At 40.4% G+C, this 13,083-nt stretch overlaps 3 protein-coding genes across 3 annotated transcripts in view; all 3 read right to left on the bottom strand.

Moving 5' to 3' along the window:
- Positions 1–11,485, bottom strand: part of LOC144638831 (uncharacterized) — an 18,657-nt gene extending 7,172 nt beyond the window's left edge. Inside the window, exons 1-5 of the mRNA XM_078498114.1 lie at positions 11,119–11,485; positions 10,504–10,989; positions 10,064–10,183; positions 6,938–7,051; positions 2,415–2,873 (exon numbers count right to left, since the gene is read on the bottom strand). Coding sequence (XP_078354240.1) covers positions 2,415–2,873; positions 6,938–7,051; positions 10,064–10,183; positions 10,504–10,989; positions 11,119–11,347 — 1,408 coding nt within the window. The 5' untranslated portion in view covers positions 11,348–11,485. The remainder of the gene's footprint in view (positions 1–2,414; positions 2,874–6,937; positions 7,052–10,063; positions 10,184–10,503; positions 10,990–11,118) is intronic.
- Positions 1–13,083, bottom strand: part of LOC144638863 (BTB/POZ domain-containing adapter for CUL3-mediated RhoA degradation protein 3-like) — a 27,795-nt gene that overhangs the window by 895 nt on the left and 13,817 nt on the right. The gene's annotated exons all lie outside the window — the stretch shown is intronic.
- The window catches only part of LOC144638860 (uncharacterized), a 38,308-nt gene that overhangs the window by 20,301 nt on the left and 4,924 nt on the right, over positions 1–13,083 (bottom strand). The gene's annotated exons all lie outside the window — the stretch shown is intronic.

Below are 13,083 nucleotides of genomic sequence, written 5' to 3'. Positions count from 1 at the left end.
ATATAGATATTTGGCGTTAGTATCTACCACACAAGTGAATAGTACTTTTCACACGCGCTGATTTATTAACTCACAGGTGATTAGCAAAGTACTATTCACCTCTGAGCAGCTAAAGAGAAAAAACAGTCTTCACGAAAGTGATGTTTTGATGCGCTAGTTATTGGATTTGTGTGGTATATAATAAAACAAATGTCACATCCACTTCAGTGAATAATTGTTAATAACAAAGAGAGGCTTTTGCTTTATTTGAAAATATTGAAGGACCGCAGCCAGGATACAACATATTATAAAATTTGAAACGATCTCTGACTTAAAAACTTTAAAAATACAAGCTTTCGGCTGTTTGAACTACAGCCTTCGACGGGTAAAATGTAAAAAGGTAAAATATGCAGTGTGTGAAGTTGTGAAATAAAAATGCTAATAACTAAGAATATTTGTTAAAAAGAATGCGAAATAAAAATGCTAATAACTAAGAATATTTGTTAAAAAGAATGTTGTACTGTCCAGTACAATCTAATGATTACCCATCGAATGGTTACCCATCGAAGTTCATTAAAAACATCCAGTCTAACAAAACCCGACCCTCGACAGTGCTGTCCCCGGAGGAACTTGTTGGAACATTTTTCAAAATGGTTGAGGCGCCCGAATCACACAAGTCATTCGCCTCTCTACCATACATTAAAGGCATAACGGAACCTCTGACCCGTGTCCTCAAAAAGCACAATATCACAGTAGTAAACAAACCACTGACCACCCTCCAACAACAGTTCCCGGCTCCAAAATTTCGACCTTCTTTGGAATCGCAGACAAACGTTGTCTATAAAATTCCTTGTTCTGAGTGTTCATGGTGTTACATTGGTGAGACGGGCAGAGCCTTCAACACCAGGAAAAAAGAACACCTGAGAAATGTAAAAAACGCGGCAAAAGGTTCAAGAATTGCCAATCACGTTTGGTCCAACAATCACGCGATTGACTTTGATAATGCATCTGTCATTGACAAAGGCGGCTTTAGAACAAGAAAAACGTTGGAAGCGTGGCATTCCAAACTACTCCCAATGCGGATAACAATTCCTGTCCTCTACCTGGACAGTACAACATTCTTTTTAACAAATATTCTTAGTTATTAGCATTTTTATTTCGCATTCTTTTTAACAAATATTCTTAGTTATTAGCATTTTTATTTCGCAACTTCACACACTGCATATTTTACCTTTTTACATTTTACCCGTCGAAGGCTGTACAGTGGAACCCCGTTAAAACGGCCACCAACGGGCCATGGAAATTTGGCCGAATTAACGGGGTGGCCGTATTAACGGGGTAGGGTCAAATTTCATGACTGGTCTACTCTTGGGGTCTACTTCAATTGCACTTCTAAACAACTGTTCTTTAATAAACATTCCGACTGCAGATGTACAGTTATTAAAAAGCTAATGTAGATTCAATCAGCACATATACAATATGATGGAAAAATTAACATAAATGGATCGAAAAATGGGTATTTGGTTCGAGTGGCCGTACTAACGGGGTAAATTTATGAAGGATTATACAGGTTGGGATTTCAGAATGTGGCCGTTGGCCGTATTAACAGGGTGGCCGCATTAAAGGGGTGTTATTATAAGGAAATGTATGAGCGTTTAGCCGGGACAAAATAAAGTGACCGTAATAACGGGGTGGCCGTATTAACGAGGTGGCCGTAAGGCGGGGTTCCACTGTAGTTCAAACAGCCGAAAGCTTGTATTTTTAAAGTTTTTAAGTCAGAGATCGTTTCAAATTTTATAATTTTGCTTTATTATGTGTTGAGTAGTTCCTTGTACACCTGTAGCAGGTTGTAAGGGTAAACAAGGGAAAAGGGTTAGACACGATAAAGGAAATATGACACCCCGAAAACTGAGATTGAAATATAAACTGTCCTGGTGACTTATTCAAATATAAATAAGGCCCCGGTTCACACTAGTGACAATTATTAACAACATGGAAAAACTTTGGTTGACTTTGCTACAGACATTACAACATAGAGAAAGGATCTATTTTTTCCTAATGTCGCTATGCTTTTTGGCTTTCTATGACTCTTATACCCTGTTCCTGCTACAGTCAACTCTCACTATAACAGACACCTTTGAGACCACAATAGAAAGTCCGTAGTAATGGAAGTTATTTTCAGTATTTCTTATTCTCCGGGACTTTAGGTCCTGTCCGTAATAACTGGGTGTCCATAATAGTGACTGCGGTGTTCACAAGGCGAGAGTTGACTGTATGTTGTTATAGCTTGTTATGTCACTTTGTTCACACTGGTGAAACAAAACATCAACACAAGGTGTTTTTTTTGCATTTGCGTGACCTTGCCGTTTATACATGTTCATGTCTCTAGTGTGAACCAGACCTTCGCGGAGGGACATTAAATTCAGACTTACCACCTTCCCATGGTTCGTCGGTATATCCTCCAAATATATAATCTCCACTCTTGACCACTGTCACCGTCGGTCCTTTGTTGTCGCAACAAGAGTGAAAGCGTGCGCCAGTCCAGTTATCACGAGAAGCACGGTATAACAAGACAGGGAACAAGTTGTCGGTTGTGAGGGGCCTAATGTCCTTCAACCAGTTTATCAAGATTTGGCGTTGATCTGATGGCAAAGCCATAGAATCCGTAAAGGGTACTGCTGTAAGCATATTAATTATTCCTTCAACTTGATAAAATTCAGCCTCGGCCAGTAGCTCTCGGCAAACAGTCTTGTCTTCAGGCACAATAAGCTGCCCAGTGCGAAGATAATTCAGGATATACCGGAAGTGAGTTCCATCGCGATCAATGAAGTAAGATCCATCCTCGCTTGGCTTTGTGTCAAATCTTCCTGAAAACATGGCGTGTAACATCGAACCTGGGATAATTAAACACAATAACGGGCGGATATATGTTTTGAGTCACCAAATCCAGTAGCATTTAGTGCTTAGTGACGGTGTATTCACAAATAAGAACATACCTGAATCCTTAGTCAGGGTATCCAGACTTGTTGTAAAAAGGTGGCCGCCGACATTCAGTTTCAACATTTTTAGAGAAATGATTGTGTCCGACGGGTTTAAATACTCGAGCTTCAGTTGGCTGTCCTGCCTGAGTTAAATGAAGCTTGCACGGATGCAAATAATTTATATCAGAAGTCAAATTATTTTAAATTTCAAGTTGTATATTTTCCGGGATATGCTTGGTGACCGCTCACTGAAGCACATCATGACCATTACATGACGTACACGTGAAAGTCACGGCAAAATGCGCGGGAAAATGTGACACATGAGCCTCTCTATGGGTACCCACGGTCTTCGTTTTCTTCGCAATTTTTTTGCAAATCTTCGTTTTTATAAAGCAGATCTTCGTTTCATCTTCGTTCGTTTTGTTTTCGTGAAATGTGGTCAAATGCCAACATTCAGAAATTACAAATACTTTCTTACCGTTTACGAATTTTTGTGTTTTGCTGCAGCCGCAATGGCTGCAAGCAAAACACATTGAGAGCTGAAGTTTGTGCCGTAAGGTGGTAAGTGCCGTAAGGTGTAAGTGCCGTAACAGAGGAGAAATCTGAACTACCGATGTCAATCAAATCCATGAACAAACAAAATCGAAACCAATGAACCGTAGCGCTGATCGCATTCGAAGTTACGGGCCAAAGTATTCGAACGCAAACCACGTTGGACACGTTGGAAAACAGAAAACCGATTTAAAAGTATATCGCATTGGGAAAGAAAACAAACTGTGGCGCGACCACTCCAGTTTTATGAGAAAATTATTCTGCAGTTTTCATCATTTACGAAAAGAGCGAAGACTTGGAACCTCGCCGAAGGTCATAAATATTTTCTCCAAAGGACCGGTTAGTGCACAGTTTGTAAACTTTCGCTTTGAAAATAAACTTACCCTCACCTTGTCTACACTGTCTACAGCATACTAGTACTGTATTAACTCTGAACTTCATATTTTAAAATAAAATGTATGAACGTGTAACTTGTCACGCAAAGACAGCTGGAAAGGAATATACCATGCTGGTACTGCACCGCTAATTGTAGCTCTATTCGAGCTATATAAAAGACAGCTAGAAACGAATTAATACTAGTAACATCACAATGGGAAAGAAACTTATTCAGTGGTTCACACCGTCGAAAACAAAGAAATATTAAAGGAAGTTCTCATTCGGCACCAGATTCACTGCATCAGATGCAACATTCGTCAGTTCGTGTTTAATTGCGTGGCGACCAGTTTGTTTACTAGTTATTAAAAAATAATACGGTCTTCATTTAATAAACAGTTCATCCTTAAATTTCAGCTTTTCTACGACTGACAGGTAGGTACTATAGTATAAGCCCCGCTAAAATAGCTGGAAAGGGAAAGTTTTTTGAAAAATGAATTTTTGACTGCCAGACGCGCTGGCGCCACATGTTTATTTTGTGAAGATTAATTAAACGCCGTGAAAAATAGAATTTGATGTCCAGCGAGCCACTGCATCTTCGGCTACGCAGTCCTCAGTGAATCCTCCAACTTCACAAATTTCTAAAACTTTAAGAAAACGAACTTTCGCAGACTCAAAAATTGGTCCTTATCGATCTTCCGATCTTGTTGTGAAGACACTGAAATTCGACGAGTGTTCATGCGTGAAGGGATGACTGACGAATGATAATAATTATTTGTAAACTTTCGCTTTCAAAATGAACTTTGCGTTACGTTCAACGCCGTCTTTCTGTTGTTGTACGCCGGTGCGCGTGCGATTATTTATAATTTCTGAATTTTGCATATTTAACTCAGGGTGACACAACAAGTTTGTTAAGAGTTAGTTGTTCCAGTGTTTAATTTGGGTGAAAGTGGTTAAAGAACCACTGTCTTGTCACTAATAAATATATCACATTGAGTTCTTATAAGGTCAATAGATTCTGTCTTTTTCGTTGTTGTTAAAACGCTACCATTGTGACAATGATTCCAAATACAACTAACGGTAACCAGTGAGATAACGCCACTAAAAGAATCACATTGAGTTCATTGAGATTTTTTTATAATGTTAAGAGTTACTGTTTTTTATCAAAGAGACAATCATGTCAGACATTACGTTAACTTACTAGTAATTAAATTATGTTTGCTGTCTTTGATTTCAACATAACATTGATCAGTAAAATTATCAGGATTGAATTAACACAAAGTGACTACAATATAGTGCAATTATTAACCTGCACACAAGTGACAGACAATAAAAGACGTTGGATTTCAATCTCGACTCACTTGTCTTTCATCAACATGTTCCCTAAGACTTTGCTCTAGCAGCAAAACACATGGACCCATTGGGGCCCTATTTTTACAGTTTCATATCGGAGTGTTCAATTTGGTCACAAAAAATTTGGCCAATTTCTACGGTGGTCTCAAAGGGACATCGATTTTCCTTCTCCTTTTTTTTCACTTGCGACTTAGCTGCTACTTACTTGCGACTTAGCTGCGACTTGCGACTTACTTGCGACATAATTGCGACTTAGCTGCGACTTGCGACTTACTTGCGACTTACTAGCGAGTTTCTTGCGACTTACTTGCGACTTACTTGCGAGTTACTTGCGAGTTACTTGCGACTTACTTGCGACTTAGCTGCGACTTGCGACTTGCGACTTACTTGCGAGTTACTTGCGACTTACTTGCGACTTACTTGCGAGTTACTTGCGAGTTACTTGCGAGTTACTTGCGACTTACTTGCGACTTACTTGCGACTTACTTGCGAGTTACTTGCGACTTACTTGCGACTTAGCTGCGACTTGCGACTTGCGACTTACTTGCGAGTTACTTGCGACTTATGGTGGATTTCCACTGACGCGTAAATTTTTACGTACGTGAAAAAAATTAGAGACAATGTATGAACGGCCTGCGTAAACGTGTACGCAAGCCGTTCATACATTGTCTCTAATTTTTTTACGCACGTAAAAAATTACGCGTCAGTGGAAATCCACCTTTACTTGCGAGTTACTTGCGACTTAGCTGCCCGGTTACCAAGCTAAGCCATGTGAGTCTATAGGCCAGGCTTTTACTATAAAAGCAAACGTACGAGCGGAAAAAAATAAACCATACGCGATGTCAATAAACAGACTTTTTTCAATTGTAGTTTTTGAAGCACTGTTGTAATTTTCTAAATAGCCTGTACACTTACGAGAAATAATGCGATCTTTGGTGTAGTAAGCTCAAGATTCAAGTAATTTTCGATTATTTCATCGCGTATTCGTGCATTGTCTCCTATTGCAGGGGAGTAAGTCGGAATCACTGCCGCCAACTTAGAGCACATTAAAATGAAAGTAAAAATAGTGAGAAACTTCATAGCTATACATTAAGTTCTTCCTCCTGAGAGTCCATGCTGTTTCTCAGTAATGTAGCCTGGACCTGTCGAATCACATGGCTTAGCTGGGTAACCGGGCAGCTAAGTCGCAAGTAACTCGCAAGTAAGTTGCAAGTAACTCGCAAGTAAGTCGCAAGTAAGGCGCAAGTCGCAGCTAAGTCGCAAGTAAGTCGCAAGTAACTCGCAAGTAACTCGCAAGTAAGTCGCAAGTCGCAGCTAAGTCACAAGTAACTCGCAAGTAACTCGCAAGTAAGTCGCAAGTCGCAGCTAAGTCACAAGTAACTCGCAAGTAACTCGCAAGTAAGTCGCAATTAAGTAACTCGCAAGTAAGTCGCAAGTAAGTCGCAAGTAAGTCGCAAGTCGCAGCTAAGTCGCAGCTAAGTCGCAAGTAAGTAGCAGCTAAGTCGCAAGTGAAAAAAAAAGGAGAAGGAAAATCGATGTCCCTTTGAAACCACCGTAAATTTCAGATCTTCGCTCCAATCTTGAGATCTTCGTTTTTTCCGCGGTGATCTTCGCGTCTTCGATTTCTTCGGAAATACCCATAGAGAGGCTCACACATCATCTCAGGACACATAATGTCATGGACGTGACGTCTTCTTTACCCATCCGTTTCTCCGCTGACAGAGTGTTCCCTTTTTGAAGGTCCTCGTTAGTCTGTCTTTGTCCATATGTTCTTTCTTTCTTGTCTAGAAAAAGGCGCCACGTCTCTAAAAGTCCTAAAACAACATACACAGCACTGAGATCTGGCTTTCACCAAGCGGCTCTTGACAGGTGTGTTTTATCTCTTTAATCCCCGGGGGGACTTTGATATAATGCATGGTTCAATTTGACCTGTTACCATGTCCTTCCTCCAGGCATACCCCCGGGGATTTGTTGTTTTTTTAATGTTTGGCGGTCAATTCCCCACCCGGGGGCACACACAAAGAGACAATTCCCCACCCCCGGGACACACTATCCTCGTTTTGATTCCTGTATAATAACAAAAAACAGATGCTTTGTCAAGAACTTAAACGCAAGAAACCGAAGAAAAAGGAAAAAAAAGGAAAAAACCCGAAGAAAAAGGATAAACGGAACTTTACCTGAATACATGAACACATCTTTAAGGAAAAACTCTGACGTCCATTCGAGAACTACTAGAAATTGTAATTTAAATTTATTATGCCCCCCTCACAGAAACGCCTCGGAGGGAGGACGCACCTTCGCCGTCAGAACTATAAAAGATTGGAACAGTTTACCCCGGTCTTTAAAAACAGAGAAGTCCGTTAAATCGTTTAAGGATAAATTATGTAATACTATTTTTAACTCTTAGAAAACGAATGGAATTTTTTATTTTTTTACCCTTATTATTCGTAGTATGTTTGTATTGTAAGTCCAGTTTTATTATTTGTAACCATTTTTAATAATAACTTAATTAAGCATTTTATTGTAAATAATATAGTATTTTAGCATTTTATTGTAAATAATATATTTTTAGCATTCTAATTATTTTAAGCTGAGGGCCCCAAGTTTATCAGTAACTTCAGTTACTGTCACGGGTCACCCTCATTAAATAAAGTCTAAAGTCAAAAAAAGAAAAAAAACTCTAACCCGCATTTCCTCTAACTTATAAAGAAAGACTCTTTGAACCAGCTACTGTCTTATTCTAAATATCGGCACATACGCACACGGCGAGCCCGAAACAAATTGACGGCAGCTGTTTGAAGTAGTTCTTGATAGCTTAGCTCATAGAAACACTGAACTGAGTTCTTTTATAGCCGTTTTACCGTACTACAGTGCATATTCAAGATTGTTTTACATTGAAGAATCACACCTCAAAATACATATCGTTCCCTAGCCTGCAACGCTGATACAAATACATACTAGTTATGCAACGCTTTCGAGTGGTATACTTAACAATTATTCCACGAGCGCGCGTTGGATATGAGATGGTAGATAGCCAACGAGGCACGTAGCGCCGAGTTGGCTATAACGATCTCATATCCAACAAGCGCGAGTGAAACAATTGTTTTATAAAAAACGCCCAAAGAATTGCAATATTTGAGCTCTCCAGCTGTTTTCGTTGAGGCGTATTGGCTACCATATTTGTGGTCAATGGTATATGAGCTCATATACCATTGCCTGTTAACCAATCAAGACGCAGGAATTGCAATATACCATTGCTAGCTTTTAATAATATGAAATATCCCACGAGACGGAGTCACTTGTATTTTCTCGGTACACACACGAGCCTTTAGGCGAGTGTGTATAATACAAAGAAAATACGAGTGAAAAGTGGTCTCTGTCCATAAATCTTCTCACTGTCCCCCTGAGGTACCCATTTGCCACAAGAACGTCTTCGATGTGTTTCTCATCACCTATTATCGCTCTATCAGCAAAACCTTTCTGGCTCTCTTCATACTGTCTGGGTGGTAGGACACACAACACTTGTCACACTACAGATCACGCAAAATTACAATTTGACAATAACCTCCATCAAATTCCGATTGTTCCGTATTCTTGTTTACTTTTATGTGTATGTGATAAGTAAACAGCGTGGAAAAGTAAGGGACGGTCGCAAATACGCGTAGTCTTATTCGTCATTATTATTTGAGCCGCCACACAACGCTTGTCCCCGGTTGTCCCGGCCTGGATTGTGGCAACTCATAACCGGTCCCTGTTTCCATAGCCAGAATAAACCGTCTAAGAGTGTGTTAACTCTACTTGGATGGGATGCGTATCCATCACAGGTTCCCCTTAAGGCAACTCTACAAGTAAAATCTAGCTGGGTTTTTCTGTAGAAAATAGTAATATATAGATGTTACGGAACATTTTTCGGTAAAAAGGTTTGATTTTGAAACAACACAATCTTCTGTCATCGTTAAGTTAGTTGTATGTGTTTTGTACCTGCTCTATCTTTAGCTGTCAAGGTCTCGTTTTATGGTTACACGCGAAGAAAAGAATGCGCCGTCACACTATCTTGGCGGTCTAGATCGATCAAGCAAAATAAATGGTCTCTTTTAGGGGTCAAAAAAAGCTTGAGCTTCGCCCAGATTGGTCTCCTTTAGGGGTTAAATATAAACTTTCTCACGAGTACCCTCGTCCCTTTTTTATGAACTCGCAAACTTTTATTTCAACAATTTCATCATCAATCTTTATCTGTTTATAGCCCTACTCTATGACGACTTTATAATAATTATAATATTTTTAAAACCAGGAGACTCTCCCATCGAAGGCTCTGGGATTACAATAAAATGAAATATACAATCTGATAATTGATCAATAAACAAAAAAAGTTTACAGCTGAAAAACGAGAATTAAAAGCGTATTTAAAAAATATTCTAAATGATTTAAAAATTTGCGTTTAAAAAACGTAATACTGTTTGAATTTCTTATGTCTACATCTAAATTGTTCCTTTTCTCAGTTCTCTGTCACACGCCGGGGTAGTCTCAGGTTGTCTCTGTGTCGAGTACTGTAGATGAACATCTCTATTTGCTAAAAGGGCCATACTATTAGACGTGAATGTTTGCAAGCCATATCAGTTAAAGAGTAAAAGCTTCTTACTTTTTAAAGCCAAAAACTTCCATTTCACTGATAGTAAAGTTTCGATCTCCGGCTAGGAACGTGTCAGGATCCTCATCTGGGGGACACTGGTAACTGTTGTTCAGGCGTGACAAGCAGTTTTTGGAATTTGGGAAATTGGAAATACGAAGATCAGGACCACATCCAAATGTTGGCCCATTATACTCACCGCAGTAGATAGCATTTCTTTCTTGCCCAGCTATCAAAGGCATCTTTGTTGCTGGCAGACCGCTTGGGTTGACAAGGCTGAACAGGAACGAGTCTGGTGCTCTTTTGTAACTTCCAGAGTCTAATGAAAAAAATCAATTTTCAGTACGAATACAACACCTAGCATCTCGTAAAGGGCACTAGAAAAATTGGCAAGTAAAAAGTATATTGTGTGTAACGCCCCAACCCCAGGAAAGAAAAGAAAGGAAAGAAAATCCCACACGAAATAACAGGGCTGCTCATCTGGAATTTTAAAAGAGGTAGTGGCTCATCAGGCCGGAGCTTATCCCGGTCTCCGTAGCATGAAGCGACTAAGAGTAGTTCTATTCCCCCACCCCCCTGGATAGGATGCCATCCCGCAATACCCCGGTTTATAGACTCGATATAGACCTATTCACTTACTCGATCGTTCCCAGTGTTCCTCGGCATATCCCCCAAATATGCAATTACCACTCTTGACCACTGTCACCGTCGGTCCCTTGTAATCACAACAAGAGTGAAAGTTGACGGCATGCCAGCCATTACGAGAGGCGCGGTATAACAAGACAGGGAACAGGTTGCAACTAAGGTTGCCATTGGCGCTAATGTTGAAGGCCCGGGTGTCCTTCAACCAGTCTGTCAAGGTTTCACTGTGATGTGATGAAAGGATCGATGATTCCATTAAGGCTCCTGCTGTTAGCTCATTAATTATTCCTTTAACTTGATAAAATTCAGCCTCAGCTAAAAGCTCTCTGTGAACAGTCTTGTCTTCAGGCACAAGAAGCTGCCCAGTACGAAGATAATTCAGGATATACCGGAAGTGAGTCCCATCGCGATCAATGAAGTAAGATCCATCCTCGCTTGGCTTTGTCTCAAATCTTCCTGAAAACATGGCGTGTAACATGGAACCTGGGATAATTAAACACAATAACGGGTCATAACAGAAAGGTTATTCAGTCAGAACTCCACTAGTGTTCAGTATCGATCAGTAGATTTTCAATGATAAGATAAAGTTTGTTTCAAAGCATGCATACTTACCTGGATCTTTAGTCAGGGTTTCCAAACTGGTCGCGAAAAAGTGGCCGCCGACATTTAGTTTCACAACTTTCGAAAAATGCACATGCTCGAGCTTCTTTTGTTCCTTGCTAACTCTTTTCGGCTGGTGGTTTAAAATGTCGGAGGCTTCTTCGACGCGTTTGTTTACATCTTTGAGCACTTCACTGGTGTGAGAACTGATTTCATCCTCCGGGTTACCTGACAAAGACATGTTCCTGAGAAATTGACTGGAGAAAACTCTGACTACGTAGAATAAATAGAACGAATCACTGGAACTCTTTTGTGTTTGATTTTTGCCTGTACCGAGCTATCCTGGTTCTTGGAATTGCAAATGCAAGTTCGATTTTCGCATGCGTTATTGGTTAATTGGTCACGCTACACCACTCACGCGCGTCATCAAAAGGGTTCGCGTGACCCAGTTCCCATATTTCCTTTCTTTCCTGTTTCAGGCCAAAATCGACCAAAAACGACGTTATATTCATTATTCTGTTGTGTGTCTCAGACAAAAGCTTTAAAGTAATACATTTGTATCCTATTCGAGGCAGACACTTTCGTACAAACGGCCTTAAAATGCCTCAAAATACGAATAAATCAATTTGTCGTGTTACAGCATAAAAAAAGTGGACTCAAAGTTTGCAGATAAAAACTCGTGAGTTTTCTGTAAATGCTACCAGTTATGAAACTACGCTAATTAATTCCTATTTACCTTTTTTTCTTTTTTCTATGTCAACGTTACTGCAATTAGGTGTATATTATTTATATTCATATTCATATGCAGAATCTCTGTGGTAGTGGCTAGCCAAAATAATATTGTATTAATATTGTATCGACGTGCACCTTATTCTCATCCCCGGACTGAGAGTCAGCACCAATTGCAAGAACACAGACTCTGGTCAAGTCCGAGTCCAAGCCCGTGACTCACGGACTTCCGGTCGTTGGACCCAGACTCAGAGGTTATTCCGTTCAAAGCCAATCTCGTTCACAGAGCCTTCGTTCCCCTTGACAAGCAGTCCGGAAATTCAACGGCTCTGGCTCATCCAAAACTGGAACCAGGAAATCCTGGTTCCGGTTCGATTGTGCGCGTGCGCCGCAGATTGTGGTGAAACGAACAAGTTTTTAATAGCCAATCAGATTCAGACAGACGCCTTTAATTTGTGGCGGGCTTTCAGAATAGCCCAGGGGTCCCGATCCCTGGCGCAGACCAGAAGGATCGCGGCCTCTGGGGACGAGATTGGTTCAAAGCTGATTGCACTCTTAGCAGTGACCGAACGCTTAACGGTTCTGGAGCCCGTTTCTCGAAGGACCCGAAAAGTTTTTCGCACCCGGAAAGCCATAGCAAATTCTCAAACCTTATGACTACAGGACTTTCATTCGCATATTTTTAATATGAACAGAGGTTCCCTCCATACATAGTTTCAGGCCTATACACTTCTCTGTTTTTAAGATACAGATAACTAAAAATCGCTTTACGGGCCCGAAAGGTTTTCGGGGCTTTCGAGAAACGGACCCCTGGGCGATTCAGAAACTGGAACCAGGAATTCCTGATTCCGGTTTGATGTGAGCGTGCGCCGGAGATTGTGGATGAAATGAACAAATTTTTAACAGCCAATCAGATATGGTCGAGTCAGTGGCGAATCTAGGGGAGGGGCCTGGGGGGCCCAGGCTCCCACCTTATTTTCAGGCCAAACCAAGGCCTGTAGGGCTGAAAAATTATTTTCCAGACCCCCCCCCCCTCTTGTTCTTGGAGTCTGGATGATCTTGCCCCCCACTTAGCTGAAAGTCTGGATCCGCAACTGAAAGTGATTGATCGATTGAAATTTATTGATTGATTGATTGATTGATTGATTGATTGATTGATTGATTAATTGTTTTTTCACGTATACGTATTTTAAATGACAGTTTTGTTTGACGCTAGTAAAAGGGATAAAGGATAAGCGATCTCCATTG

The sequence above is a fragment of the Oculina patagonica genome, chromosome 14, assembly GCF_052425735.1.
Source record: "Oculina patagonica isolate OP01 chromosome 14, crgOcupat, whole genome shotgun sequence".
Lineage (NCBI taxonomy): Eukaryota > Metazoa > Cnidaria > Anthozoa > Scleractinia > Oculinidae > Oculina > Oculina patagonica.
This window is presented reverse-complemented; position numbering and strand designations above follow the sequence as displayed.